General features: G+C 45.4%; 2 protein-coding genes across 7 annotated transcripts in view; both read left to right on the forward strand.

Moving 5' to 3' along the window:
• LOC129838154 (voltage-dependent calcium channel gamma-7 subunit-like) overlaps positions 1-11,843 on the forward strand; it is a 46,248-nt gene extending 34,405 nt beyond the window's left edge. For all 3 annotated transcript variants that reach the window (XM_055904912.1, XM_055904911.1, XM_055904913.1), the window contains one exon: positions 2,816-11,843. In XM_055904912.1, the coding sequence (XP_055760887.1) occupies positions 2,816-3,271 (456 nt within the window). In that variant the 3' untranslated portion in view covers positions 3,272-11,843. The remainder of the gene's footprint in view (positions 1-2,815) is intronic.
• Positions 11,844-13,685: 1,842 nt separating this feature from the next.
• LOC129837812 (voltage-dependent calcium channel gamma-4 subunit-like) overlaps positions 13,686-23,846 on the forward strand; it is a 62,178-nt gene continuing 52,017 nt past the window's right edge. For 3 of the 4 annotated variants that reach the window (XM_055904258.1, XM_055904259.1, XM_055904257.1), the window contains exon 1: positions 13,688-14,274. The gene's annotated coding sequence lies outside the window, so the exon portion shown is untranslated. Of the gene's footprint in view, positions 14,275-23,846 lie in introns of all 4 variants that reach the window. The other variant, XM_055904261.1, reaches the window with a different exon arrangement.

Raw genomic sequence — 23,846 nt, forward strand, 5'->3', positions numbered from 1 at the left:
GAGAAACTCTTCTTTACCCCTGTCCTGTCAGAGTGGAGAGTTCGGAGGAGAAACACTTCTTTACCCCTGTCCTGTCAGAGGGGAGAGTTCAGAGAAGCAACTCTTCTTTACCCCGGTCCTGTCAGATTGGAGAGTTCAGAGGAGAAACTCTTCTTTACCCCGGTCCTGTCAGATTGGAGAGTTCAGCGGAGCAACTCTTCTTTACCCCCGTCCTGTCAGAGTGGAGATTTCTGGGGAGAAACTCTTCTTTACCCCCGTGCTGTCAGAGTGGAGAGTTCAGAGGAGCAACTCTTCTTTACCCCCATCCTGTCAGAGTGGAGAGTTCAGAGGAGAAACTCTTCTTTACCCCTGTCCTGTCAGAGTGGAGAGTTCAGAGGAGCAACTCTTCTTTACCCCGGTCCTGTCAGAGTGGAGAGTTCAGAGGAGCAACTCTTCTTTACCCCGGTCCTGTCAGACTGGAGAGTTCAGATGAGCAACTCTTCTTTACCCCCGTCCTGTCAGGGTAGAGAGTTCAGAGGAGAAACTCTTCTTTTCCCCCGTCCTGTCAGATTGGAGAGTTCAGAGGAGAAACTCTTCTTTACCCCGGTCCTGTCAGATTGGAGAGTTCAGAGGAGCAACTCTTCTTTACCCCCGTCCTGTCAGAGTGGAGATTTCTGGGGAGAAACTCTTCTTTACCCCCGTGCTGTCAGAGTGGAGAGTTCAGAGGAGCAACTCTTCTTTACCCCCATCCTGTCAGAGTGGAGAGTTCAGAGGAGAAACTCTTCTTTACCCCTGTCCTGTCAGAGTGGAGAGTTCAGAGGAGCAACTCTTCTTTACCCCGGTCCTGTCAGAGTGGAGAGTTCAGAGGAGCAACTCTTCTTTACCCCGGTCCTGTCAGACTGGAGAGTTCAGAGGAGCAACTCTTCTTTACCCCCGTCCTGTCAGGGTAGAGAGTTCAGAGGAGAAACTCTTCTTTTCCCCCGTCCTGTCAGATTGGAGAGTTCAGAGGAGCAACTCTTCTTTACTCCCATCCTGTCAGAGTGGAGAGTTCAGAGGAGCAACTCTTCTTTACCCCAGTCCTGTCAGATTGGAGAGTTCAGAGGAGAAACCCTTCTTTACCCCCTTACCTGTCAGAGTGGAGAGTTCAGAGGAGAAACCCTTCTTTAGCCCCGTCCTGTCAGAGTGGAGAGTTCAGAGGAGAAACTCTTCTTTACCCCTATCCTGTCAGAGTGGAGAGTTCAGAGGAGAAACTCTTCTTTACCCCCGTCCTGTCAGAGTGGAGAGTTCATAGGAGAAACCCTTCTTCACTCCCGTCCTGTCAGAGTGGAGAGTTCAGAGGAGAAACTCTTCTTTACCCCCATCCTGTCAGAGTGGAGAGTTCAGAGGAGAAACTCTTCTTTAGCCCCGTCCTGTCAGAGTGGAGAGTTCAGAGGAGAAACTCTTCTTTACCCCCGTCCTGTCAGACTGGAGAGTTCAGAGGAGCAACTCTTCTTCACTCCCGTCCTGTCAGAGTGGAGAGTTCAGAGGAGAAACCCTTCTTTAGCCCCGTCCTGTCAGAGTGGAGAGTTCAGAGGAGCAACTCTTCTTCACTCCCGTCCTGTCAGAGTGGAGAGTTCAGAGGAGAAACTCTTCTTCACTCCCGTCCTGTCAGAGTGGAGAGTTCAGAGGAGAAACTCTTCTTCACTCCCGTCCTGTCAGAGTGGAGAGTTCAGAGGAGAAACTCTTCTTTACCCCGGTCCTGTCAGAGTGGAGAGTTCAGAGGAGAAACTCTTCTTTACCCCGGTCCTGTCAGACTGGAGAGTTCAGAGGAGCTACTCTTCTTTACCCCCCATCTCTCTCTCTGTTGTCATAGCCAATCAGGGGGAGATGTGCCCACTCCTTATGTGCCCATCAGATGAGTGCAAACTCTGTTTAAGTACAGTACAGTTCATCACTCCTAACTTAAGTACAGTCTTTGTTTCAGTACTTGCTCTGTACATCTGCATAGTCTAGTTTAGTTCAAACATTCATGACAGTTCTAAGACATAGCATATATGAAGAGTGGACTGTTGTTGTACTTTGCTGCAGAGAAGACAGGAGAACACTGCTGAATACACAATGAGCTAGTGAGGATTAGTATTCTGGGGATAGACTGGGGTGTCAGTGGGTATGTTGACATACTGTAGCAGTGCAGTAGTCTTCTCTCTCCCTCTGTGTGTGTGTGTGTTATGTGTGTGTGTGTGTGTGTGTGTGTGTGTGTGTGTGTGTGTGTGTGTGTGTGTGTGTGTGTGTGTGTGTGTGTGTGTGTGTGTGTGTGTGTGTGTGTGTGTGTGTGTGTGTGTGTGTGTGTGTGTGTGTGTGTGTGTGTGTGTGTGTGTGTGTGTGTGTTAGTGTTGCAGTGTTGTGTGATGTTCTCTGCTCGTTTCACCCATCTCTCCCTCCATCCCCCCATCCCCCACCCTGTCTCTCTCACATCGTCAGCATTACTGTACTAATGTGGTGCAATGGACAGCTCAGTGTGCTCCACTCCTCCTGCTCCTCCTCCTGCTACTCCTCCTCTTTCCTCACATCGCTCTCTCTCTCTCTCTCTCTCTCTCTCTCTCTCTCTCTCTCTCTCTCTCTCTCTCTCTCTCTCTCTCTCTCTCTCTCTCTCTCTCTCTCTCTCTCGCGCTCTCTCTCTCTCTCTCTCTCTCTCTCTCTCTCTCTCTTCCTCTTACTCCATTGCTCACTATCCCCTCAACTCACTTTCTTTTCCACCTCCTCCCCACTAGATGTACCCCCTCTACTTGTTCCCTTTCCTTTCAAACCGTTTGATCCCTGCATAACTCTCCCTCTCTCTATCTCTCTCTCCTGTCAGGGGGCTGGGGTGATGTCAGTCTATCTGTTTATGAAGCGTTATGCTGAGGAGGAGATGTACCGCCCCCACCCAGCCCTCTACCGCCCCCGTCTGTCTGAGTGCAGCGACTACAGCGGCCAGTTCCTCCACCCTGAGACCTGGCCTCCTCCTAAGAGGGGCCGTAGTGACTCCCGGGCCTCCAGCGACATCTCCATCCAGATCAATCAGACCCCCCCGCAGCCCACCAAAACCCCCCTGCAGGGCAATCAAGGTGGGGGCATAGGGTCCAACATGGGCCCTGGGTCTGGGTCCTCCTCTGGAGCTAGCTACCAGCTGCCCCCACCGTCTGGGGCCTACAACACCCACACACTCCAACACCAACACTCACACGGTAACTCCCAGGCCATGGCCATGCCCCCTTCCACTGGCCCCCCTCACTACCACACACACATGCACATGGGCGCCTCCCCCTGTTAGAGAGAGGGAGCGCAAGGGACAGGGACAGGGAGGAAGTAAGTGTGAAAAGGGAGAGGGAGAATGATTAAGGGATTAGTGTTAACATACATTTGGTATTTAAAGCTGAGAGATGGGCAGAGAGAGAGAGAAAGCGGGTTCAGGAGAGGTGGAGGAGTTGTCAAGGATAGAGAGATGAGGGGGATGGAGAGAATGTGACAGAGAAGAAAGTATGTGATTTCTTGAAAGACTTTAGAGGTTAGAATCTGTGACAAAAAGGGCTGAGAGGGAGAGAGGGAGAGAGAGGGAGAATGAGAGAGACAGGGAGAATGAGAGAGACAGGGAGAATGAGAGAGACAGGGAGAGAGGGAGAGACAGGGAGAATGAGAGAGACGGAGAATGAGAGAGATGGAGAATGAGAGAGACAGGGAGAATGAGAGAGACAGGGAGAGAGGGAGAGAGGGAGAATGAGAGAGGGAGAATGAGAGAGGGAGAATGAGAGAGGGAGAATGAGAGAGACAGGGAGAATGAGAGAGAGAGAGAGAATGAGAGAGACAGGGAGAATGAGAGAGACAGGGAGAATGAGAGAGAGAGAGAGAATGAGAGAGACAGGGAGAGAGGGCGAGACAGGGAGAATGAGAGAGACAGGGAGAGAGGGAGAGACAGGGAGAATGAGAGAGACAGGGAGAATGAGAGAGACAGGGAGAATGAGAGAGACAGAGAGAATGAGAGAGACAGGGAGAGAGGGAGAGACAGGGAGAATGAGAGAGACAGGGAGAGAGGGAGAGACAGGAAGAATGAGAGAGACAGGGAGAGAGGGAGAAAGGGAGAGACAGGGAGAGAGGGAGACAGGGAGAATGAGAGAGACAGGGAGAGAGGGAGAGAGAGGGAGAATGAGAGAAACAGGGAGAGAGGGAGAGAGAGGGAGAGAGGGAGAGACAAGGAGAATGAGAGAGAGGGAGAGAGGGAGAGAGAGGGAGAAAGGGAGAGACAGGGAGAGAGGGAGACAGGGAGAATGAGAGAGACAGGGAGAGAGGGAGAGAGAGGGAGAATGAGAGAGACAGGGAGAGAGGGAGAGAGAGGGAGAAAGGGAGAGACAGGGAGACAGGGAGACAGGGAGAATGAGAGAGACAGGGAGAGAGGGAGAGAGATGGAGAAAGGGAGAGACAGGGAGAGAGGGAGACAGGGAGAATGAGAGAGACAGGGAGAGAGGGAGAGAGAGGGAGAATGAGAGAGACGGGGAGAGTGGGAGAGACAGGGAGAATGAGAGAGAGGGAGAGAGGGAGAGACAGGGAGAATGAGAGAGAAAGGGAGAGAGGGAGAGACAGGGAGAATGAGAGAGAGGGAGAGAGGGAGAGACAGGGAGAATGAGAAAGAAAGGGAGAGAGGGAGAGACAGTGAGAAAGGGAGGCTGCAGCTAAACCTGAACCTACTGCAGTTCTGCGGAAACGAGGGATTTGTATTCACATGAGACAACGCTAAACACTGTCTTTCCCTCCTACACACTTACATGTGCATAGGTTTATACATATACTTATTCATGGTAATGATAATAATAATAACTAGAGTTAAAATTATAAAACAATATTAGAATATCTGTAAGAATACATGAATGTCGGTTAAAATGTATTAACATTACACATTAACATGAATGTGATGATGTTCTGAAATCTACAGGGGAGAATTCCACTGTATATGTAGATATAATATTTTAGATCTATAGTTGAAGACAGAAGTTATATACACTTAGGTTGGAGTCATTAAAACTAGTTTTCAACCACTCCACAAATTTCTTGTTAACAAACTATAGTTTTGGCAAGTCGGTTAGAACATCTACTTTGTGCATGACACAAGTGATTTTTCCAACAATTGTTTACAGACAGATTGTTTCACTTATAATTCACTGTATCACAACTCCAGTGGGTCAGAAGTTTACATACACTAAGTTGACTGTGCCTTTAAACAGCTTGGGAAATTCCAGAAAATGATGTCATGGCTTTAGAAGCTTCTGATAGGCTAATTGACATAATTTGAGTCCATTGGAGGTGTACCTGTGGATATATTTCAAGGCCTACCTTCAAACTCAGTGCCTCTTTGCTTGACATCATGGAAAAATCTAAAGAAATCAGGCAAGACATCAGAAAACAATTGTAGACCTCCACACGTCTGGTTCATCCTTGGGAGCAGTTTCCACATGTCTGAAGGTACCACGTTCATCTGTACAAACAAACGTACGCAAGTATAAACACCATGGGACCACGCAGCCATCATACCGCTCAGGAAGGAGATGCGTTCTGTCTCCTAGAGATTAACGTACTTTAGTGCGAAAAGTGAAAATCAATCCCAGAACAACAGCAAAGGACCTTGTGAAGATGATGGAGGAAACAGGTACAAAAGTATCTATCCACAGTAAAACGAGTCCTATATTGACTAACCTGAAAGGCTGCTCAACAAGGAAGAAGCCACTGCTCCAAAACCGCGAAAAAAAAGCCAGACTACGTTTTGCAACTGCACATGGGGACAAAGATCGTACTTTTTGGAGAAATGTCCCAACCGTGAAGCACGGGGGTGGCAGCATCATGTTGTGGGGGTGCATTGCTGCAGGAGGGACTGGTGTACTTCACAAAATAGATGGCAACATGAGGCAGGACAATTATGTGGATATATTGAAGCAACATCTCAAGACATCAGTCAGGAAGTTAAAGCTTGGTCGCAAATGGGTCTTTGACCCCAAGCATAACAATGACCCCAAGCATAATTCCAAAGTTGTGGCAAAATGGCTTAAGGACAACAAAGTCAAGGTATGGCGTGGCCATCACAAAGCCCTGACCTCAATCCTATAGAACATTTGTGGGCAGAACTGAAAATGCGTGTGAGAACAGAGGCCTGACTCAGTTACACCAGCTCTGTCAGGAGGAATGGGCTAAAATTCACCCAACGTATTGTGGGAAGCTTGTGGAAGGCTACCTGAAACATTTGACCCAAGTTAACAAATTTAAAGGTTGCTACCAACATTTAAATAATGCTACCAAATACTAATTGGGTGTATGTAAACTTCTGACCCACTGGGAATGTGATGAAAGAAAAAAAAGCTGAAATCAATCATTCTCTCTACTATTATTCTGACATTTCACATTGTTAAAATTAAGTGGTGATCCTAACTGACCTAAAACAGGGACTTTTTATTAGGATTGAATGTCAGGAATTGTGAAAAACTGAGTTTAAATGCATTTGGCTAAGGTGCATGTAAACTTCTGACTTCTACTGTCACTTAAGTCTGAATATGTGACCAGGGGAGTGAGTGGAATTATATTTTAAAGACAATACATTTTTATCTTGATGATGTACATATTTTTGCTAATATACGCAACTATTGTATATTGTTGAATTGCTGTAAATTGACACAGTGTGACAGAGTCAGAACTGAAATCAACCAAAAATGTCACCCTGACATTGGATTTAGGTGGGTCAAAAAAATACATAATTCCCTTGTGTTAATGACTTTTCTCAAATCCAGTCAGTTTTCTACGTTGAGTCAACGTCATCATATTGAATTGTGGGGTTGAAATGACGTGGAAACAATGTTAATTCAACCAGTTTTTGCCCAGTGGGATGTTTCATGAGTTTGGTACGATGTGAAAGAACTGAACAGGAGAAAGCAATAGCATAGTATACACCCATCATACTGTTTGTTCCTGTTCTATATCTCTAAGAACAGATAGAGGAGAGGAGGGGGGGGTTATACAGCTGAGCGAGGGAAAGAAAGGAGTGGGTATACAACTGAGAGAGAGAGAGAAAGGAGTGAGTATACAACTGAGAGGGAGAGAAAGGAGTGGGTACACAACTGAGAGAGAGAGAGAAAGGAGTGAGTATACAACTGAGAGAGAGAGAGAAAGGAGTGAGTATACAACTGAGAGGGAGAGAAAGGAGTGAGTATAAGGCTGAGAGAGGGAGAGAAAGGAGTGAGTATACAACTGAGAGGGAGAGAAAGGAGTGAGTATAAGGCTGAGAGAGGGAGAGAAAGGAGTGAGTATACAACTGAGAGAGGGAGAAAGGAGTGAGTATAAGGCTGAGAGAGGGAGAGAAATGAGTGAGTATACAGCTGATAAAGGGAGAGAAAGGAATGAGTATAAGGCCGAGAGAGAGAGAGAAAGGAGTGAGTATACAGCTGAGAGAGAGAGAGAAAGGAGTGGGTACACAACTGAGAGAGGGAGAGAAAGGAGTGAGTATACAGCTAAGAGAGGGAGAGAAAGGAGTGAGTATACAGCTGAGAGAGAGAGAAAGGAGTGAGTATAAGGCTGAGAGAGGGAGAGAAAGGAGTGAGTATACAACTGAGAGAGTGAGAGAAAGGAGTGAGTATACAGCTGAGAGAGAGAGAGAAAGGAGTGGGTACACAACTGAGAGAGGGGGAGAAAGGAGTGAGTATACAGCTAAGAGAGGGAGAGAAAGGAGTGAGTATACAGCTAAGAGAGGGAGAGAAAGGAGTGAGTATACAACTGAGAGAGTGAGAGAAAGGAGTGAGTATACAACTGAGAGAGTGAGAGAAAGGAGTGAGTATACAGCTGAGAGAGAGAGAGAAAGGAGTGGGTACACAACTGAGAGAGGGAGAGAAAGGAGTGAGTATACAGCTAAGAGAGGGAGAGAAAGGAGTGAGTATACAGCTGAGAGAGAGAGAGAAAGGAGTGGGTACACAACTGAGAGAGGGAGAGAAAGGAGTGAGTATACAACTGAGAGAGGGAGAGAAAGGAGTGAGTATACAACTGAGAGAGGGAGAGAAAGGAGTGAGTATACAGCTGAGAGAGGGAGAGAAAGGAGTGAGTATACAGCTGAGAGAGAGAGAGAAAGGAGTGAGTATACAGCTGAGAGAGGGAGAGAAAGGAGTGAGTATACAGCTGAGAGAGAGAGAAAAAAGAGTGAGTATAAGGCTGAGAGAGGGAGAGAAAGGAGTGAGTATACAGCTGAGAGAGAGAGAAAGGAGTGAGTATATGGCTGAGAGAGGGAGAGAAAGGAGTGAGTATACAGCTGAGAGAGAGAGAGAAAGGAGTGAGTATACAGCTGAGAGAGGGAGAGAAAGGAGTGAGTATATGGCTGAGAGAGAGAGAAAGGAGTGAGTATACAGCTGAGAGAGGGAGAGAAAGGAGTGAGTATATGGCTGATAGGGAGAGAAAGGAGTGAGTATACAACTGAGAGAGGGAGAGAAAGGAGTGAGTATACAACTGAGAGAGGGAGAGAAAGGAGTGAGTATAAGGCTGAGAGAGGGAGAGACAGGAGTGAGTATACAGCTGAGAGAGGGAGAGAAAGGAGTGAGTATACAGCTGAGCGAGGGAGAGAAAGGAGTGAGTATACAGCTGAGAGAGGGAGAGAAAGGAGTGAGTATACAACTGAGAGAGGGAGAGAAAGGAGTGAGTATACAGCTGAGAGAGAGAGAGAAAGGAGTGAGTATATGGCTGATAGGGAGAGAAAGGAGTGAGTATACAGCTGAGAGAGGGAGAGAAAGGAGTGAGTATACAGCTGAGAGAGGGAGAGAAAGGAGTGAGTATATGGCTGAGAGAGAGAGAAAGGAGTGAGTATACAGCTGAGAGAGGGAGAGAAAGGAGTGAGTATATGGCTGATAGGGAGAGAAAGGAGTGAGTATACAGCTGAGAGAGGGAGAGAAAGGAGTGAGTATATGGCTGAGAGGGGGAGAGAAAGGAGTGAGTATACAGCTGAGAGAGGGAGAGAAAGGAGTGAGTATATGGCTGATAGGGAGAGAAAGGAGTGAGTATACAGCTGAGAGAGGGAGAGAAAGGAGTGAGTATACGGCTGAGAGAGAGGGAGAAAGGAGTGAGTATATGGCTGAGAGGGAGAGAAAGGAGTGAGTATATGGCTGAGAGGGAGAGAAAGGAGTGAGTATAAGGCTGAGAGAGGGAGAGAAAGGAGTGAGTATACAGCTGAGAGAGGGAGAGAAAGGAGTGAGTATAAGGCTGAGAGAGGGAGAGACAGGAGTGAGTATACAGCTGAGAGAGGGAGAGAAAGGAGTGAGTATACGGCTGATAGGGAGAGAAAGGAGTGAGTATACAGCTGAGAGAGGGAGAGAAAGGAGTGAGTATACGGCTGAGAGAGAGGGAGAAAGGAGTGAGTATATGGCTGAGAGGGAGAGAAAGGAGTGAGTATATGGCTGAGAGGGAGAGAAAGGAGTGAGTATAAGGCTGAGAGAGGGAGAGAAAGGAGTGAGTATACAGCTGAGAGAGGGAGAGAAGGGAGTGAGTATACAGCTGAGAGAGGGAAAGAAAGGAGTGAGTATACGGCTGAGAGAGAGGGAGAAAGGAGTGAGTATATGGCTGAGAGGGAGAGAAAGGAGTGAGTATACAGCTGAGAGAGAGAGAGAGAAAGGAGTGAGTATAAGGCTGAGAGAGGGAGAGACAGGAGTGAGTATACAGCTGAGAAAGGGAGAGAAAGGAGTGAGTATACGGCTGAGAGAGAGGGAGAAAGGAGTAAGTATAAGGCTGAGAGAGGGAGAGAAAGGAGTGGGTATACAGCTGAGAGAGGGAGAGAAAGGAGTGAGTATACAGCTGAGAGAGGGAGAGAAAGGAGTGAGTATAAGGCTGAGAGAGGGAGAAAGGAGTGAGTATAAGGCTGAGAGAGGGAGAGAAAGGAGTGAGTATAAGGCTGAGAGACGTAGAGAAAGGAGTGAGTATACGGCTGAGAGAGAGAGAGAAAGGAGTGGGTATACAGCTGAGAGAGGGAGAGAAAGGAGTGAGTATACGGCTGAGAGAGAGAGAGAAAGGAGTGAGTATACAGCTGAGAGAGAGAGAAAGGAGTGAGTATACAGCTGAGAGAGAGAGAGAAAGGAGTGAGTATAAGGCTGAGAGAGGGAGAAAGGAGTGAGTATAAGGCTGAGAGAGGGAGAGAAAGGAGTGAGTATAAGGCTGAGACAGGGAGAAAGGAGTGAGTATAAGGCTGAGAGAGGGAGAGAAAGGAGTAACCATTTTGACCCCCTTCACTGTAACTTTGGTCAAGGTTTGGTTGAGGTCAAACTCTGTTAATGCTTTCCTTTTCTATGGCTTGGATGATGGTCAGCAGAGATGCTCAATATTGATGACAACATTTTCCATCAACCTTTTCCATATTTGCTGGTTTTCATAAGCCTGTCTTTATGTATTAAATAGTAGACCTAATAATAACTTTTTATATGAATCACTTTTCATACCATTTGCTCAAAGCACTAGGTAAAAACAAAATGTCAGTGATTAAATATTGATTGATGTAGTAATTATCTCTTACTATTAAACCCTCTGCCCTCACTCTTACTGTCTTCCTCTCTACCCCTGTTTATACCTGTTGCTAACATGGGTCCTTTGTCCTGATCTTTTCTACATTCTGATTGTGCCCATTTTTCCAGAAATGTGTCTATACATGGCATTAAAATGGGTCTGTTATCAGCCACTGTGTTTGTATTGTGAACATATTTCCAGAAATGTGTCTATACATGGCATTAAAATGGGTCTGTTATCAGCCACTGTGTTTGTATTGTGAACATATTTCCAGAAATGTGTCTATACATGGCATTAAAATGGGTCTGTTATCAGCCACTGTGTTTGTATTGTGAACATATTTCCAGAAATGTGTCTATACATGGCATTAAAATGGGTCTGTTATCAGCCCACGGTGTATGTTATTGTGACCAGATTTCCTGGTCCCTTCCTTTATGCAAATTATTACACAGCTATTCTTTCAAAATTACATTTATTTATTTATTGTAAGACCCCGGGTAAACCCGAACGACGCTGGGCCAATTGTGCGCCGCCCTTTGGAACTCCCAATCACAGCAGATTGTGATCCAGCCTGGAATCTAACCAGGGTCTGTAGTGACGCCTCTAGCACTGAGATGCAGTGCCTTAGACCGCTGCGCCACTCGGGAGCCCACAATGTATTTCTGACTACTTCCGGAGGTGGGCATGATGATCTGATCACAATCAGATCACAATGGGTCTTTTGTTTTGTCTACACCTGTCTACAAATGTGGGCACAATCAGAATGTGGACAAGACTAGGACAAAGGATGCAAGTTAGAACCAAGTATAAACGGGGCTTCTGTGACTGTTCTTTCCTCCTGCCATTCAGTCTTCTTTTACAATCATTCACTCCATTATGATCATTACATTTTAATAGAGAATTTGTAGAGACAATTTTGTTTATCTTTTTCCTCGGTCCCATTCTTCTCTCGCCAAATTCTTCTCCCCTGTTCCCTCATCCCCAAGTATTTTTCTCTCTGCTATTTCATCAGAGGGTGTAGGTGGGCCTAATGTTGCAAAATTTCACAAACTTTCAATAAATTCCCTGGTTTTCCTGAAATCCTGGTTGGAAGATTCATGGAATAAGCAGGAAATCCTTAAAAAATCATTTCTGGAAAACCAGGAATTTTTTTGAAGTTCCTGGAATTTTGCAAACTTAGGTGTGCCTATACAGTGTTACTCTTCTAGCACATAATGATCTTTGTAAAGACAGTACCTTTTTTCTCCTTGATGCACCGTCAAAGAAAAGAGATTGTCAATAGCTTCAACTAATTCCATGGAAATAATACTGTAGAATCTTGATTAAACTGATCCCATACTGATTGTGATTGTGATGACGTCAGTGTTATTGGAGGTGTAACAATAAAAGTCTCTGGGTTGGATTTCACTCATATTGGCATGCATTGATACAGTCCCTTTGGAACCTATGTGTGTGTGTGTGTGTGTGCGTGCGTGTGTGTGATTCAGAGCAGTCGACTCTGAAGGTGGGGATTGGTGCAGGGTTGAAATACTGCAGGCCTTTATTATAATGCATGGCATACACACTGTGGATCACTGGGTAAATAGTGTGTGAGGGTAACCGAGCTGCTTCACCAGCCTATGCTTGCTTGATACCTGGAGACTCACGTTAGCTTCCTAATCTGATGCCTAGGCTTTAGCTCAGTGAGTCACAACAAGAATACAACACAACATCGGGTAATTTGCATTTGTCTGTGTGTGTGTGTGTGTCAACTATCTCTCACAGACTCACATCAGAATTAGACGTTCATCCATGTTCCTCAAACATCAAATTTCAAAATCAAACCAAACGTCAAATTGAAGGTTAATTTTAGGCATTAGCTGCAGGTACGTGCACTGCATTGCAGTGTAGGTCACTAAGCGGTGAATTAAAAAACTAGCCTCTCCCCTATCGTGGTACAGGCCACAGTCTGATTGATTAGTACTGTGTGTGTGTGAAGGAAATGATGCAGGTCAAATGGACAACACAAAAGCCAACAATCAATATACATATATAAATATAAAATGTCTGTGCTGTTTAACTTCAAGGATTTTCTATCACACAGCAGTAAGCGCTAGGATTTATTGTGTGTGAATATTGGTGTGATGTGAACGTGTGCTATTATAGCCTTTGTGAGCACATATTTCTAAACATGTGCTTCTGTGATGTCAGCTCTCTCTCTCTCTCTCTGTGTGTGTGTGTGTGTGTGTGTGTGTGTGTGTGTGTGTGTGCGTGTGTGTCTGTGTGTGTGTGTGTCTGTGTGTGTGTGTGTGTGTGTGTGTGTGTGTGTGTGTGTGTGTGTGTGTGTGTGTGTGTGTGTGTGTGTGTGTGTGTGTGTGTGTGTGTGTGTGTGTGTGTGTGTGTGTGTGTGTGTGTAGCAGTATGGGGTTGAGTGAATCTCTCTTTTCACCATCACCATTACTGCATGAAAGACCTGTCACTCTGCATTAGCTCTCTTCAGAACTTCTGCTCCCCTTTTTCCGTGCGTGTGTGTGTGAGTGCGTGTATATATGTGTGTGTGTAAGATAGAGAGGGTGATGAAGAGAGAGGAAGGGAGGAAGGGGAAGGGTAAAGCCATTTTAAAGCCATTGAAGGTCATCATTCAGTCAGTCCTCTGGTCGCCTGGTTCACACACAAATACACACGCACTGAATTAGAATAGTGGCGGTGTACAGGAACCACTGTCTATATGTCAACCTACAAACCAGCCGTTGTTGAATCATGCCTCAGAAGATGACAGTATTTCCAGCAGCAGTGTGTATTTGAGTCAAGGAGATGATGACATAATTATTATTAGGCGCGGGAAAACAGGACATTTTTCCTTCTGTGGTCTCGAGTCACAATCTTACCAAAAATAGTCTACCGTTACCGTTTCTACCCCCTCCCCTTTACACAATTATGCGTGGCATCTCTCCCTCTCTCTCTCTCTGCGGAACTGTGCTACCGCAATGCTCACAACCCTGCATTTCTTTAGAAAGCGGTGAAAATGGCCATCATATTCTGTTGTATGAAAATATAAAAACAATCCCGATTGATGAATCTCCATCCTGCCGACCTTCAACAAAATATCGACATCAATAACACTCTTAACTTGGTCATGGCTAGCATGCTATTTAGGCGTGCACGTAACTGACGCACGTACACACACGCTCCAATAACCACATGTAGAAAAATGATGATTGCCAAAAGACGGTGGTTTTAGCATCTGTGTTGCCCCAAACAGAAGAGCCCTGTTGTAGCCTACATGCACAACAGCAAATGAATAGCCAGCTTATTCTGATTTTCGAGTAGCCAAGCTTATCCGTTCACATCACTGAAGAGTTCAGTCGGATGCGACAAGTTGCTTATGTTGAGGGCTCGGTGTGAGAGATAGATAGAGGAACCGACGGGCAGACAGAGCGAGCTAGCACTCGTGCAACTAGAGGGGAGGGGGAGACGCATTCTCACGGAGTACACACACGCCAATGCTACATCTACTGTAGACAAATTCGTGTTTCACTGATGTGTCTGTGTATCTGCTATATATCTGTTAAAACCATTTCATTATATGGCTGAGTTATGTTTAGTAGAGAAATGACATACAGTTTCTTACACGGTATTTTTTTCACGTAATTTTGTCTTATTACCCCCCTGTTTGTTATTTCGAGGCCGTTATTTGTCGTCCACCCCCTCTCTCTCTTTTTCTCTCCATCTCCTTTTCCTCTCTTTGGGAGTGCGACGGTCTTCGAATAAGCTTCTGAAATAGAAAGCCTGCAGGTAAGACTTGTCTATAAGATAATTTACATTCGGGGCTTGTAATAGGTTATAATATTGGTCAATGTTTAAGTGCTTGTATTTGGTTTAACGAAAAACCAATCAATTGATGGCTATTTGCAAGCTACATTCTCCTGCCAATTCGTTTCACTGCTCGCAACTCACTCGTCGTCTGTGTGTGTCAGTTTAAAACAGTAATAGACCATGAATGTATACAATTAAACGTCAAATTAATGTGCCCTTGTTCTGCAAATTACAATACAAGAGCAGAAATGATGCTTCGAATGCAACTACATATCCCCATATCGCGTTTGAGCGCGGGCGACAGCGCATCCATACACATCCGTTTATACAGGTGTTTAATATGCGTGTATGAGAATGTCCTGCACATTTTCACTGTGTTTGAGGTCATAGTGTGTGAATGTGTCTTTGATCCTCAGTCAAACGAGTTCTCACGCACTATGCCGGTCGGTCGGTCGCGTAACACTAGGCGTCCATTTTCCACGGTGGAGTCAGTGCAGTCAGTGTGATGTGTATACTGTATTAATGAATGCACTGCGGTCCGTATCGCTGTATTTCAGTCTCTCCATGCTCTCCGTCGCGGCTCTGTCTGTCGTGCTGTATCGAATATGTGTCTGTGTGGCATTGCTTTCATATCATCCATCCTTCACACGGTCTATCTCTGCCTGAATGCTCAAGCGCGCCAATTACTATGGAAGCCTATATTAGTTTCATGCTGTAGTCTAAATGCACCGCAGGATCTTATGGGCATGTCATTTGTGACCATCTTGTTTTGAGGCCTCTGCCTCTTCTCCTTAGAGGACCACCACACATGCCTTTTTTCTCTTAGATCCATACATAGGTTGTTCAATCATTAATTCTCCATAGGATAATGAAAGCTGAGGTGGAATAGTGTGCCCAAGTGCTATTTCACATTAGTGTGTGTTTGAGTGTCCAGAGTGCAGAACAGCATCTTTGGAATGACATGTAGCTCATAAGTATTTGTATTATTTCTCTATAAATGGCCATTTGCTCAGTTGTCACCAACATAGGCCTCTCTTTCTCTCTCTCTCTCTCTCTCTCTCTCTCTCTCTCTCTCTCTCTCTCTCTCTCTCTCTCTCTCTCTCTCTCTCTCTCTCTCTCTCTCTCTCTCTCTCTCTCTCTCTCTCTCTCTCTCTCTCTCTCTCTCTCTCTCTCTCTGATGCAGCTCTGCTAGTCATCTGTTCAATTCTTAGAATTAACAGGCATTCAATTTCAAGCAATGTTCGACTACATTTGGACTGCGAACCCTATACCATTTGAAATGTCGGATTACTTGACAATTATATCACGCCATCTCTCAGAATTCACCACCATTCCCAGTAACCTATTTCTACACCTGCTACAGTGGAAAATTATGTTATTCCACTATGTTGGCTGGAGCGGGAAGAATCATGGGGGATTTTGGAGCTGAACTGTAAGGCCATTCTGTCCATTGTATTGCTATGGTTCTTTCTGCAGCTCTGTTTTCTCCTGACCCCACAGCATCCCCCTCAGACATGCTCTCTGTATTGGTTGTTGTTCTGTGATGATGTGTGTGACTGTCCAGAGGGGCCTTGCTCTTCCATGCATGTAGTCATCTACTGCAGCTGCAGCACTGTCAGGAACCATGCCATTGCATTTGTCTGACCTCTTGATGTAATAACGTAGTCCAAGTTGTTGGGCTGATACATTCAGAATCCACTGCAATATAGAGATTTATATGGTGGTCATAATTTATAGCATAATTACTTTCTCCTGATTCATTTCCCCCAGAATATTAGGACTGCAGTCTGTTCCAAACACCCTGTCTTAAAGCAGCCCTGTAAGATAGAACAGGGTTTCCCAAAGTTTTTCACTCTGGGCCCCCCTTCCAGCATTGGGGAACAGTGTGTGTTATAAATAGCTCGCTAAGTTATGCTATGACTAACACGACAAGAGGAACTGATGATGCACTACTGAATTTGAAATTGTACCTTTCCACTATTACAACCTTAAAGAGGAAGTGTAAAGCCGGACTGAGGTCCTTTAAAAAAAAGTTATAATAATAATTTGGGGGAGGGTGTGAGCTAGCTGGATAGACTTGTAGACTGTGAGCTAGTTGGATAGACTTGTAGACTGTGAGCTAGTTGGATAGACTTGTAGACTGTGAGCTAGTTGGATAGACTTGTAGACTGTGAGCTAGTTGGATAGACTTGTAGACTGTGAGCTAGTTGGATAGACTTGTAGACTGTGAGCTAGTTGGATAGACTTGTAGACTGTGAGCTAGTTGGATAGACTTGTAGACTGTGAGCTAGCTGGATAGACTTGTAGACTGTGAGCTAGTTGGATAGACTTGTAGACTGTGAGCTAGTTGGATAGACTTGTAGACTGTGAGCTAGCTGGATAGACTTGTAGACTGTGAGCTAGTTTGATAGACTTGTAGACTGTGAGCTAGCTGGATAGACTTGTAGACTGTGAGCTAGTTGGATAGACTTGTAGACTGGGAGCTAGCTGGATAGACTTGTAGACTGTGAGCTAGCTGGATAGACTTGTAGACCGTGAGCTAGCTGGATAGACTTGTAGACCGTGAGCTAGCTGGATAGACTTGTAGACTGTGAGCTAGCTGGATTGACTTGTAGACTGTGAGCTAGCTGGATAGACTTGTAGACTGTGAGCTAGCTGGATAGACTTGTAGACTGTGAGCTAGCTGGATAGACTTGTAGACTGTGAGCTAGCTGGATAGACTTGTAGACTGTGAGCTAGCTGGATTGACTTGTAGACTGTGAGCTAGCTGGATAGACTTGTAGACCGTGAGCTAGCTGGATAGACTTGTAGACCGTGAGCTAGCTGGATAGACTTGTAGACTGTGAGCTAGCTGGATAGACTTGTAGACTGTGAGCTAGCTGGATTGACTTGTAGACCGTGAGCTAGCTGGATTGACTTGTAGACCGTGAGCTAGCTGGATAGACTTGTAGACCGTGAGCTAGCTGGATAGACTTGTCGACCGTGAGCTAGTTGGATAGACTTGTAGACTGTGAGCTAGCTGATAGACGTGTAGACTGTGAGCTAGCTGGATAGACTTGTAGACCGTGAGCTAGCTGATAGACTTGTAGACTGTGAGCTAGCTGGATAGACTTGTAGACCGTGAGCTAGCTGGATAGACTTGTAGACTGGGAGCTAGCTGGATAGACTTGTAGACTGTGAGCTAGCTGGATAGACTTGTAGACCGTGAGCTAGCTGGATAGACTTGTAGACTGTGAGCTAGCTGGATAGACTTGAAGACTGTGAGCTAGCTGGATAGACTTGTAGACTGTGAGCTAGCTGGATTGACTTGTAGACTGTGAGCTAGCTGGATAGACTTGTAGACCGTGAGCTAGCTGGATAGACTTGTAGACCGTGAGCTAGCTGGATAGACTTGTAGACCGTGAGCTAGCTGGATAGACTTGTAGACCGTGAGCTAGTTGTATAGACTTGTAGACTGTGAGCTAGCTGATAGACTTGTAGACCGTGAGCTAGCTGATAGACTTGTAGACTGTGAGCTAGCTGGATAGACTTGTAGACCGTGAGCTAGCTGGATAAACTTGTAGCACATATAGAAGTCCTCCACATTGAGAGCTGTTTGATTTATTGTCACTCACTAAACTGCTTCTCAATTGTGTGTTGATCAATGTTTTATGCAGAAAGGTCAAATCCATGCTACTACGCTGGTGTATTGGTGAGACCCAGTAAGATAAGGATCCATGTCAACTCAACCCATTGACTCTGTGATTTAACAGTGAGTGTTGGGCCTGCTACAGTTTGTCTATAGTACTAATCAACTAGTTGAATCCGGCAGGGGCGCAACTTTCACTGGGGAGGTCCCCCCCCCCCCGTATTCTGAAATTGCATTTTAGTCCCCTCCAGTTGTATCATTGGAACGTGATAGAAAATAAGGCAACGGTGAGCTTTAGGACCATGTGGACGCCTCCGAGCGGTCAGGTAGGCTGTTTGGAGTGTTTATCCGACTGGATACATTTTTGTTATATAAAAAAAACATTATGTCCCCCCATTTCTAAAACCAAAGTGGTGCCCCTGGAATGAGGTGTGGTGTAGATCTGCAGGTCTCCCATAGATAATCAATAATAGATACGCATTACCCCCATAGATATTACATTTACATTTAACAGATAGTACAGTTTGATCAGTTTGAGATTTAATGTCATAGTCTGTTTAAGGACACTGTTTCCAGGTTGCTCTGATTGAGGTGCTGATTGAGGTGCTGATTGAGGTGCTGATTGAGGTGCTGGGTCATTCCATCTAGGAAATGTGGCTCCAATTGGTTTCTGTTGGTAATCTTGGTGTCGGGCAGGTTTGAATATACGTTTTTGTTCAAAATGACAAATTGCTTTACATTGAAAGGGGGGAACTCACTTCATCCACTGTCAGTGTGGAACACCCACTACCCAATGAGGAGCACTGGCCTAGGGGTAAAAGTGATATCAACCAACTTATGGGTGACCTAGAACAGTTGGACAGAATATCTGAAACTTTTGAACATTTCCTCTTTCTTTTCCCCTTTCCATCTCTTTTCTTGTCATGTCACTATACTGTAATTCCAGTCCCAGGAAGGAATGATTTCTTCTCCCCCCATCTCCCTTTCTCTCACTCCCTCTGTTTCTCTCTTTAGTGAAACGCAGTAGTTGAGTTCTGCAATGATCATCATTTCTGTCATGCAGCAATTGTTCAGAGAATCAATGCTTTTGTAGCGGGGCTGCCTTTTATGACTATGGTTCTGGGCTCCCAATCATCTATCCAGTCTCTCATACCCAGCCACTCCTTAACCATCCTCTCCTTACCCAGCCTCGAATTAACCAGCCTCGAATTAACCAGCCTCGAATTAACCAGCCTCTCATTAACCAGCCTCTCATTAACCAGCCTCTCCTTAACTCGTCTCTCCTTAACTCGTCTCTCCTTAACTCGTCTCTCCTTAACCCGTCTCTCCTTAACCCGTCTCTCCTTAACCCGTCTCTCCTTAACCCGTCTCTCCTTAACCAGCCTCTCCTTAACTCGTCTCTCCTTAACCAGCCTCTCCTTAACCCGTCTCTCCTTAACCCGTCTCTCCTTAACCAGCCTCTCCTTAACCAGCCTCTCCTTAACCAGTCTCTCCTTAACCAGTCTCTCCTTAACACGTCTCTTCTTAACTCGTCTCTCCTTAACCAGCCTCTCCTTAACCAGCCTCTCCTTAACTCGTCTCTCCTTAACTCGTCTCTCCTTAACCAGCCTCTCCTTAACCCGTCTCTCCTTAACCAGCCTCTCCTTAACCCGTCTCTCCTTAACCAGCCTCTCCTTAACCCGTCTCTCCTTAACCCGTCTCTCCTTAACCAGCCTCTCCTTAACCAGCCTCTCCTTAACCAGTCTCTCCTTAACCAGTCTCTCCTTAACACGTCTCTTCTTAACTCGTCTCTCCTTAACCAGCCTCTCCTTAACCAGCCTCTCCTTAACCAGCCTCTCCTTAACTCGTCTCTCCTTAACTCGTCTCTCCTTAACTCGTCTCTCCTTAACCAGCCTCTCCTTAACCCGTCTCTCCTTAACCAGCCTCTCCTTAACCCTTCTCTCCTTAACCCGTCTCTCCTTAACCCGTCTCTCCTTAACTCGTCTCTCCTTAACTCGTCTCTCCTTAACCCGTCTCTCCTTAACCCGTCTCTCCTTAACCCGTCTCTCCTTAACCCGTCTCTCCTTAACCCGCCTCTCCTTAACCCGTCTCTCCTTAACCCGTCTCTCCTTAACCCGCCTCTCCTTAACCCGCCTCTCCTTAACCCGTCTCTCCTTAACCAGCCTCTCCTTAACCAGTCTCTCCTTAACCAGCCTCTCCTTAACCAGTCTCTCCTTAACCAGTCTCTCCTTAACCAGCCTCTCCTTAACCAGCCTCTCCTTACCCAGCCTCTGCTTAATCAGCCTCTCCTTAACCCGTCTCTTCTTAACCCGTCTCTCCTTAACCAGTCTCTCCTTAACTCGTCTCTCCTTAACCAGTCTCTCCTTAACCAGTCTCTCCTTACCCAGCCTCTCGTTATAGTGTACCCAGTCTCTTCTTCTCTCCAGTCTCTCTGCAATGTCTCTCTCCAGTCTCTCCCCAGTCTCTACCCCAGTCTCTCCCCAGTCTCTCTCTTCCTCTCTCCAGTCTCTCCCAAGTCTCTCTCCAGTCTCTCCTCATTCTATCCCCATTCTCTCTCCAGTCTCTGTCTCTCCAGTCTCTCTCCAGTCTCTCCCCAGTCTCTCCCCAGTCTCTCCTCATCTTTTTCTAGTGTCTCTCCAGTCTTGCTTCCCCAGTCTCTCATCACTTTCCAGTCTCTCCCCCAGTCTCTTCCCCAGTCTCTCATCACTTTCCAGTCTCTCCCCCAGTCTCTTCCCCAGTCTCTCCCCCAGTCTCTACCCCAGTCTCTACCCCAGTTTCTACCCCAGTCTCTACCCCAGTCTCTTCCCCAGTCTCTTCCCCAGTCTCTTCCCCAGTCTCTACCCCAGTCTCTACCCCAGTCTCTACCCCAGTCTCTACCCCAGTCTCTACCCCAGTCTCTTCCCCGGTCTCTTCCCCAGTCTCTTCCCCGGTCTCTCTCCAGTCTCTTCCCCAGTCTCTCCCCCAGTCTCTCTCCAGTCTCTTCCCCAGTCTCTCCCCCAGTCTCTCCAGTCTCTTCCCCAGTCTCTCCCCCAGTCTCTCTCCCCCAGTCTCTCTCCCCCAGTCTCTCTCCCCCAGTCTCTCTCCCCCAGTCTCTCTCCCCCAGTCTCTCTCATCATGCCTGCTCCACTTCCTCATTGCTAGCTGTAGCCTGTCCTGAGGAAACACTGCTTTCACTGGGAGTCTGGGCTGCATCACCACTTATTATGCTGCACAGAAGTTAACATAATTGAATAATGCAACACGGCATGTAGAAATGTTTCAACTGTTAATTACTGGTCGCATGACAATGTCCATTACAGGCTAGAACACTTTACAATGCAAGAAGATGCCGGTAGCTTCCAGCTTTGTAGGCTAACTTTTCATTGCTAGCTTACAAGTGAAGCTAACATCAATTCACTACCATAGTACTTTTTTGCAAACCTTTGAGCAAAATATTGCTGATTTCAAAGCTGATTAATTAACTTTCGCCTCACATCTCTCCTCATCTTTGCTCCAGCCTCGAACTGCCTGTGTCTGTGAATGACGTCATGGGTCTAAAAGAGACAGCAAGAAATGTAATAAAATAAGTCCCAAATGGAAGAGAAACATATTGTTTTTCATCTGTAGCCAAAACAAGCTCAATAACTCAATGCATGCACACACACTTATTGAATATGCATTCACCTGTATTGTGAATAGGCTTAGGCTACATGTTGATTTACCCAGTTTATCAATGGAGCTATATCCTTCAAATTCATTATTACCATTATGCTGTTATGTAGGCTGGTTAGATTGGTAAAAAACTAAGTCAAATTGATTGTATGTGTCACGGCTGTCTAAGGGTGAGAGAGTGGACCAAGGCGCAGCGTGTGAAAAATACATCTTCTCTTTATTATTAAGAAGAAAAACTAAACAAAACAACAAATAGACGAACGTGAAGCTATATAAATGAACTAAGTGCACACATGCAACATAGAACATAGACACAGACAAATTACCCACAAAACCCCTATGCCTATGACTGCCTTAAATATGGCTCTCAATCAGAGACAATGAACCACAGCTGCCTCTAATTGAGAACCAATCTAGGCAGCCATAGACATAACTAGACAACTACACTAGACACTACAAAAACACATACATTCCCCATGTCACACCCTGACCTAACTAAAAAAACATAAAGAAAACAAGGAATACTAAGGCCAGGACGTGACAGTATGTTTGTATAATTTATTCATTAACCTTTCTGAACCACCCATCCCGGATCCGGGATAATTGTCATCAGAAACGCTGACTAGCATAGCCTAGCCTAGCGCCACAGGTATATAATATAATTTCATGAAATCACAAGTGCAATATTGCAAAACACAGCTTAGCCTTTTGTTAATCCATCTGTTGTCTCAGATTTTTAAATTATGCTTTACAGCGACAGCAATACAAGCGTTTGTGTAAGTTTATTGATCGCTCGACAAAATAATAAGTAGCATCAGGTAACTTGGTCACGAAAATCAGAAAAGCAATCAAATTAATCGTTTACCTTTGATGATCTTCGGATGTTTTCACTCACGAGACTCCCAGTTAGACAACAAATGTTCCTTTTGTTCCATAAAGATATTTTTTATATCCAAATACCTCCGTTAGTTTGATGCGTTATGCCCAGGAATCCACCGGAAAGAGCGCTCGCGACAACGCCGACAAAAATCCCAAATTATATCCATAATGTCCACAGAAACATGTCAAACGTTTTTTATAATCCATCTTCAGGGTGTTTTTCAAATATCTATTCGATAATATATCAACCGTGACAGTTGGCTTTTCACCAGGACAGGGAGGAACAATGGCCGCCTTTCTCTGTTACGCAGAACTCACTCTGAGAGCCCCACCTATCCACTTACGCAATGTGCCCTTTCACGCTCATTCTTCAAAATAAAAGCCTGAAACTATGTCTAAAGGCTGTTGACACCTCAGGGAAGCCGTAGAAAAAGAAGTCTGGTTGATATCCCTTTCAATGGGCAATAGGGATGCTTAGGAACAGAGAGGTTTCAAAAACAGGGTCACTTCCTGATTGGATTTTCCCCAGGTTTTAGCCTGCAATATCCGTTCTGTTTAACTCACAGACAAAAAAAATTACAGTTTTGGAAACTTCAGAGTGTTTTCTATCCTAATCTGACACTTATATGCATATTTTAGTTTCGGGGGCTGAGAAATAGGCAGTTTCAAATGGGTACGTTTTTTTAGCCAAAAACGAAAATGTCGCCCCCTAGTCTTTTAATGCATACATAAAAAAATTAAATGTAATGATATTGAACTCAAAAGATCTGTCTGGATCAAGTGCCAATCTGCTAATACACCTTATATTTTTTTGCAGTGGTATTGTTTTGGTATTGAGTATCGTGGTGGTATTGCGTATCGTGGTGGTACTGAGTATCGTGGTGGTACTGAGTATCGTGGTGGTACTGAGTATCGTGGTGGTACTGAGTATCGTGGTGGTACTGAGTATCGTGGTGATACTGAGTATCGTGATGATACTGAGTATCGTGATGGTATTGAGTATCGTGATGGTATTGAGTAGCGTGGTGGTATTTAGTATCGTTGTCACGTTTCTGACCTGTTTTCCTTTTTTCTTGTATTTATTTAGTTGGTCAGGGCGTGAGTTGGGTGGGTTGGTCTATGTGTGTTTTTCTATGTTGGGGTTTTTGTGTTCGGCCTGGTATGATTCTGTCACGACTTCCGCCGAAGTCGGCCCTTCTCCTTGTTCGGGTGGTGTTCGGCGGTCGACGTCACCGGCTTTCTAGTCACCACCGATCCATTTTTCTGTTTCGTTTTGTTTTGTCTGCATAATTACACACCTGGTTTCAATTCCCCTATTATGTTCCCTATTTAACCCTCTGGCTTTCATTTCTGTTTTGTCCGTGATTGTTTGTTACGTTAGTGGTTGTTGTTA

This window comes from Salvelinus fontinalis, chromosome 38 (genome assembly GCF_029448725.1).
Source record: "Salvelinus fontinalis isolate EN_2023a chromosome 38, ASM2944872v1, whole genome shotgun sequence".
NCBI classification, from domain to species: Eukaryota; Metazoa; Chordata; class Actinopteri; order Salmoniformes; family Salmonidae; genus Salvelinus; species Salvelinus fontinalis.